This window comes from Leptonychotes weddellii, chromosome 15 (assembly GCF_054177405.1).
Source record: "Leptonychotes weddellii isolate Sample4059 chromosome 15, ASM5417740v2, whole genome shotgun sequence".
Classification (NCBI taxonomy): Eukaryota; Metazoa; Chordata; class Mammalia; order Carnivora; family Phocidae; genus Leptonychotes; species Leptonychotes weddellii.
Genome location: NC_138383.1, coordinates 38,718,431 through 38,725,734, shown reverse-complemented (window position 1 = coordinate 38,725,734; position 7,304 = coordinate 38,718,431). Strand labels below are relative to the sequence as shown.

The 7,304-nt window shown below is 48.8% G+C and overlaps 1 protein-coding gene and 1 long non-coding RNA gene across 2 annotated transcripts in view; one reads left to right on the top strand and one right to left on the bottom strand.

Moving 5' to 3' along the window:
* Positions 1–5,763, bottom strand: part of LOC145717400 (uncharacterized) — a 13,553-nt gene extending 7,790 nt beyond the window's left edge. Inside the window, exons 1-2 of the long non-coding RNA XR_014140592.1 lie at positions 5,627–5,763; positions 4,229–4,399 (exon numbers count right to left, since the gene is read on the bottom strand). This is a non-coding gene — a long non-coding RNA (uncharacterized LOC145717400). The remainder of the gene's footprint in view (positions 1–4,228; positions 4,400–5,626) is intronic.
* On the top strand, positions 2,774–5,758 carry LIAT1 (ligand of ATE1). The gene is made up of 2 exons (XM_006743906.3): positions 2,774–3,090; positions 5,265–5,758. The coding sequence occupies exons 1-2, from the start codon at positions 2,883–2,885 to the stop codon at positions 5,756–5,758; spliced, it is 702 nt and encodes a 233-aa protein (XP_006743969.2). The 5' UTR covers positions 2,774–2,882.
* Positions 5,764–7,304: the final 1,541 nt, after the last annotated feature.

The window sequence follows — 7,304 nt, the reverse complement described above, 5'->3', positions numbered from 1 at the left end:
TTCTCCCTCTCCCACTCCCCCTGCTGTGTTCCCTCTCTGGTTGTGTCTCTCTCTGTCAAATAAATAAATAAAATCTTTGGTCAAGCCATCTCCTGGCAGATGAGCACCCAGGCAAGGAGGACCATCTGAGAGGGAAGCCATACCAGCCTTTCTTGGAAAGGGAGAGAAGACAGCCTTTCCAAGCACCTGTCTGCAAGCACCAGGGTGAGTAGGGCAGTGTACCTGGAAAGCAAACCCTGACATCTTGTCTAGCAGGTGATCATTTGCACAAAGGATCTCTGTCATTTACATTTCACTTAGCTCCTAGGGATAAAAGCAGACAGGCAAGGGGCAGATACCAAGCACTCACCGTGTATCGAGTTGTGCTGGACAAAATTGAGAGCTTGCCAGTGTCTGAGAGGACTGAGGACGCACATACTGAATAACAGAAGGGTCCCTTACAGAGTAATGTGTCCACACATGCCTGAGTGTGGATCAATACTAATGACTGTCATTACTGAGTAAAAGAGTGCCAAACTTGATAGATTTGATGCAATCGCCATCAAAATCCCAGCAGGCTATCTTGAAGAAATAGACAAGATGATTTGAAAATGTATATGGAAAAGCAAAGGCTCTAGAATAGTCAATCTTCAAAATGAATAGAGCTGGAGGACATACACTACCTGATACCAACATTTGCTATAAAGCTTACAATAACCAGAGGGGCACTTGGGTGGCTCAGTCCGTTAAGCGGCTGCCTTTAGCTCAGGTCGTGATCTCAGGGTCCTGGGATCGAACCCTGCATCAGGCTCCATGCTCAGCAGGAGTCTGCTTCTTCCTCTCCCTCTGCCCCTCCTCTCCCCCACTTGTGGCTCTCTCTCTCTCTCTCAAATAAATAAAATAAAATAAAATAAAATTTTAAAAAAGCTTACAATAACCAGGACAGTGTGGTATCAGTGGAAGGAGAGACAAATAGATTGACAGAACAGAATAGAATCCAGAAATGGATTCATACATATACAGTTAGTTGATTTTCCAAAAAAGTGCCAAGTCAGGTCAATGGGGAAAGGAATGTCTCTTCAATGAAAATTGCTGAAACAACTGGAAATCGATTTGGAAAAAATGAATCTTGACCCTTATTTGACCTTATTCACAACATTAATTTGAGGTGGATCATGGACCTAACCTTAAACCCCAGGCCCATAAAGCTTCTTGACAAAAACAGAAGACTGTCCTTGAGCAGGATACAAAAGGGAAGAAAAACCCTGCTAAAATGGCTTCATCAGAATTTAAAATGTCTGCTTATCAAGAGCACTATTAAGAAAATAACTGACAAGCTGCAGACCTGGAAAAATATCTTTGCAGCCATAAAACTGAGAAAGGATGTATATTCAAGACATGTAAAGAGCTCTTACAAATTGGCACTAAAAATAAAAACATTCCAATTACAAAATGGGAAAAGACTTTCAACAGACACCTCACAAAGTAAGATATACAAATGGCCAATAAGCAGTCGAAAAAGCCCTCAACATCATTAGTCCTCAGGGAAATGGCCGGTATAAGAACAGGGAAACATGACTTCATACATACTAAAATGGCTAAAAAAACCCTGATGTTCCAGTAACCTATTGCTGCGTATCTTGTCACCCCAAAACTTAGAAATGTCAACCATTATAATCATTTTATTATCTCTTACAATTTCTTTGGGTCAGGAACTCTGGAAGGGCTTGGCTGGGTGAGACTGGCCTGGGGGTGGGGGAGTGGTCTCTCCTGCTGTTGCAGTCAGACTATGGCCAGATGTGGAAAATCGGGGACTGGAGCAGCTGGGGCCTCGCGCTCTCTCTCCCTTCACACAGTTTTATGGTCTTTCCATGTGGTCTTGTTTGGGCTTCTTCACAGCATGGCAGCCTCCAGGTACTCAGACTTCCTTCCAGGGAGCTCAGGTCTCCAAGGCTAACAAGGATGCTGTTGCATTACGTTTTATGAACTAGTTAAGAAGGGACGGCATCACTTTCACCACATTCCATGGGTTACAAGTGAGTCAACCAAACCCACCTAGATTGAAGGGGAGTGGAATTAGACTCTGTCTCTTGATGTGGAAGTGGCAAGATTCTAGAAGAGCAAGGGGGGATGAGAGCTATTACTGCAGCCGTTTTTGGAAAATACAATCTGTGGTGGATAAACCTGTCATGAAAAAGCAGACAGATCACACCAGGCCTTGTAAGCCACACTAAAGTTCAGTCTTGATAGGTATTGTGATGGGGACCACTGGAGGGCTTTAAGCAAGAGAGTGAAATTAGCCAATTGTCTTTAAAAGCTCGTGGCAGCAGGTGTTGGATAAAGAATTTGCGAGGAGGGTTTGGAAGCAGGGAGACCATTTAGGAGGGGGGTTCAGAAGTTCAAGTGCCAGGCATGGCCAGAGTCCCGGCCTAGGTGAGTGTCGGGGAAGGAGGGCCGCCAGGTTTCCGCCTGTCCAGCTATTTTGTTCACTGAAAACCACGGAGAAGCAAGTTTGTTTGAGACGCGTTGGGCTTGAAAGGCCACGGTAGACAAATGAGACTGGAACTCGGGAGATAAAAAATTTAGGGAGACAACCAACAGCATTTTAAAAGGCACAGATGTGGACGTATGTGTCAGGCCAAGTTTTAGCAACTCTCCACTCACTCGTCCCGACGCGCCTCGGACTGTGCCAAGTTCTCGCACAGGCTGAAAGGCGCGTGCGCACACCTACATCCCCCCCCCCGGGAGGCCCCTGGGCGGCAGCTTCCGGATTGCGCACGCGCGGTGTGCGGCGGTCGCCATGGAGACGCGTGGCGCTGGCCGGGCGCTTAGCTCCTGCGGCCGCGGGCTCGGCGGCGGGGGTCTTGGGCTGTCCCTGGCGCGGGTGGCGGCGCGGAGGGCGAATGGACTGCCGCGGTGGAGCGGGGGCGTCGGGGTACGGCGAAGAGGGCGAGGACGACGAGGACGACGAGGAGGAGCGAGAGGGTGGCACTGCGGGCTTTCAGGGCGCCAAACTGCCCCCCATCGCAGGCAGCGCCTCAGAACTGAACAAACGGAAGGTGAAGAAGAAAAAGAAGAAGACGACGACCAAGGGGTCCGGCAAGGGGGACGGTAAGACGAGCAGCTAGCGCAGCAGCCTCAGCTCCCCGTACCAGAGTTCCCCAAGCTCACCCATCCCCAGTCCTCACAGAGACCCCCATCTACTTGGGAACCACTTCACACCAGAAACAGAAACTCGCCAGTCCCAAACAGAGGTCCTTCCGCTCCCCACACGTACCACTTAACGCAACACAGTGATGACCCAGCCCTCTCCATAAAAACCATACATGTCCACAGAGACCCCAAATCCTGCACAGAGAATTTTCAACATCCATGGAGACCCTCTACCCCACAGAGATCCCCAGCATCCCCAGCATTATTCCCGCAGAGCCTCCCAGCTCCACACAGCAGCTCAGCTTTGCACGGACACCCTCTCAATTTCCTAATCCCTCAGCTAAAACTCAGAATCTTAAATAACCACACTTTCCCCACAGAAACTTCAAGGCCTCCTACAGAGATTCCCTCATCTTCATAGAGACTTTCCCCAAGCCTAAGATGCTAAGACACTGGTGACAAACAGGCACAGAAACACAGGTTTTTGCCTTTTGCTCCATGCGTTAGGGGCACCTGCCCTCTCGATGTCATGCAGACATCCTGTAAATGTATAGAAAGTATCTTTCCTGCACGGGCTGTCTCCCGCCACCCCCCATTCGCCAGGGCCAGCCCTCAACTGCACACACACCATCACACCAGTCACTGCTACATACTCTTGTAATCCCCAACACCCTCAACAACAGCCCCTTATAGCATTATAACCACCAAATAAAACTAAAGCACAGATACCCCATCCAGCACACACATTCCCAGGCTACACGTACGTATGGGTACTCGGCTACACACTCATGTGCTTAAACCCCACCAGCCAAACACTGCCTGGACACATGCACTCAGGTTCTCACTCCAGTCTCTCCCATGGACACCTCACGTACATACACACACCAACACCTGCCCTAATCCCACAGAGTGCCTATATCTCACCAAGTTCCTCTCCCAGAACCCCCCAGATTTCTTGACAAAGGTACTGAGCACCCAGTTTATGGAGAGAGCGTGCAACAGTAACATAGAAGGGACCTGCCTTGAGTGCTACGTTTCCAGTGTCACTTGCGTGGTCCCCTTCTGGGGCTTTGACTGTCAGGGAGGTGGCTCTCACCTCCAGCACGGGTAGTCCTTGGTTCAGGTTTCGGGGCCCTGGCCTGTAGCGTGTAGAGCTGGCACCCCCGGCGAGCTGGAGGCAGAGGGAGTGGCAGTCTTCCTCGTGTCATGCTTGTAGTTTGGGAAAGGGAGCAATGGGAGGGTTATAATGACTTCTTCAGGTGGAATCCTAATAGAAAGGCAAGGAAAAAATTCTGGAGTTGAGGTCAAAAAGCCCCATGTGTATCTGCAAAACCAAATTAGGAAACCTGTTGTCCTTTTGGCTTACTTTCCTACTCTGGAAATTATAGTGGCATGTAATTCATATGGTCAGCAGGGGACACCAAATAGTATTGGAGGAATAGGAAGGCATAGAAATGTCCAGAGAGGACTTTTTTTATTTTCTCTTTTTTTAGGGGGGATTTCTGTCTCCCCAAAAGTAGAAGGATGAGCTGATGAAAGAACCACAACTGAGAGTACTTTATATGAGGGCTCTATAATTCAGAAATGCTATTAATTTAAAAAAACAACTCAGTACAAGCCACACAGCAGAAAAGTACTTCCTGGCTTGGCATGATATTGGTTTCCACAATCAGATTTAGGAAGCTTTTCTGCTGTACTCCATTTCTCCCATCATAAAGAAGTCCAGACTAGGGGTGGAGTCATAGACTCCTCAAACTGGAAGGTACCTGGATGAGATATGGAGCATGAATCGCACAGTGGAAAGAATAGGAACAGGGCACCGGGAGCCAGGCCTGTGTTCGAATCCTGACCCCTGCCACTTACTATGTGATATTGGTAAGGTAGACTTTTGGAGTTTCAGTTTCTTCACCTGAAAACAGGGTTGATAACCTTTATCCAGAGGACCGGCCTCTAGTACGTGCTCTGTAAATGGTTCCTCCTTCTCCAAAATGACTTGAGGAAAAGCCTAGAGCCGGTGGGTGTGTAGGAGGCTGGTGGGCTTGGCTCTCTGAGCCCTAGGCCAGGAGGGGCCTCCACCTCATACACCTTCGGGGACTTGGGCAGCGCACCCGCTAACCGGCTCGTCTGCTCAGCAGATAAACATCAGAGTCCAGGCCTGAAGAGTCAGCAGCTATCCTCATCCTTTCACCACAACTTAAGTCCCAGCAAAGATCATGGCCCCAGGCAAGAGCACAAACAGGACAAAGGTGAAAACAGGCCCATCCCCCCTTACTCCTCCACTGTAAGTCTCCCCCATTTTGCTGAAATAGAAGAGAACCTCTCCAGCCAGATCAACGAAAGCCTGCGTTGGGACGGAATTCTCGCAGACCCAGAGGCCGAAAGAGAAAGGATTCGCATATACAAGCTGAACCGGAGGAAGCGGTACCGGATTTTGGCCCTCAAGGGCTTCCACTCTGACCTGGGTGGCCAGGAGAACCCCGAGAACCTGCCGTACCTCCCGGATAAAGAGAGCAGCACCGAGGGCAGGCAGCCCGCGCCGAAAGCCGACCGGCCCAGCCACGGCTTGGAAGGAAGCCTCACGCCCAGGCTGCTGCGCTCTGATCTGGCTGCCGCTCTGCCAGAGTGAAAATCCAGCCCGATGCCAAGTCCGCACTGCCAGTTTCTGTGTCACAGAAGAATAATAATAAACGGAAATCAGAACGCCTGAAGGAAGCAGATGTCTGGTGTGTCGACGGGGCCCGCCTCTCCTTCCACCAGGGTGCCTTTCGTGGCCCGGGGAGGGCACAGCCATGTAATGGACACAGCTCTTTCTGGATTTTTTTTTTCTTAGATAATTTGGCATCTCTTTGTTATTTAATTTCTCATCACAGATGTCTGTAATGTTCCCCTCTAAAAGACAGAGTGTGTAGATTATATCAATTCCAACTCTTAAGCTAATTTAATGGGTAAAACTCCTCACACAGCATGCTTCTCTAGGCCCAATGAAAATGCCCCAAATATCCCGGAGGCTTTTTTTCCTTTTTTTTAATTACATACACTCCCTGCCCTTATGTGGTCTTCAGAATAACTGAGTTCCAGAACTCCATCCCTGGGAGATAATTATGAGAAGTCTCAAAAGAGGTATTGCTTCTCTTCTAAATATGGTCATCCCAGGGAGCAAACTAACTGGTGGTTGCCAGAGGGGAAAGGGGTTGGGGGTGGGGGAAACAGGTGAGGGGGCTTAATTGTACAGTGATGGATGGTAACTGGACTTGTGCAGTGATCACTTTGTAGCATGTACAAATACTGAATTATGATGTTGGACACCTGAAGCTTATGTAGTGTTACATACCAATTTTACTTCAATTAAAATATATATATATATATAGTCCTCCTCTAATCCCCTAAAACAGTGTTTTAAGCAAAGTTCTGGAGCATTAAAAAGGTCCTACTATACTACTTGTCCTAAATTAATATTCTTCCCTTGCACCAATATTTATTGAGTGGGAGCCAGTGTGTTGTGTTAGTTTGAGTTCTCCAGAAGCAGACCCTGAATCAAAGACTCAAATGGAAATAGATTATTTGGGAGCCAAAGGAAAGCTCAGTAGAGAAGGCACAGGGAGGGGAAGACAGCCAATCCAGGGACACGGTCAAGCCAGTTTCCATATTGGCTAACTGGAGCTTAATCCCACTGGGAAACACTGTCAGGATTATGTCCCCTGAGCGTGAGGGAGCTGGGCCCTTCTACTGCCCATAGGCATTGGCTGAGGGATGGTCCTGGGGGTGTTAATTTCCTGGCATTTCCAGCCTGCCAAACAGGTTGGCCCAGAGGCCCTCCTCAGGCACAAAGATGCAGACTGGGAGGTGCAGGGGATGGGGTAGTCTCTATGCAACACGGTGTAGGGTCCAGGAGGGACGTAGTGGAGGTTTAAGATCAGGTTCCTGCCTTCCAAGGAATTATACTTGGAAGAAGTTGAAAGCCAGTACAAAACATTACAGAATGCTTTTTTGAAAGTGAAGCGGAAGTGGTCATCTCGGTCCCTGCTAGCCCCAGCTGACAGAGAAGCCCTCCTCTTACCTTTCCTTAAATGGCCACTTACAGAGTTGTCACATTCTGGCCATCGTATTGTGGCAAAATATAGCAAAAGGACTTTCGGAAGAGCCCCGTCCTCCCCGGCGGAGAGGGGGTTAGC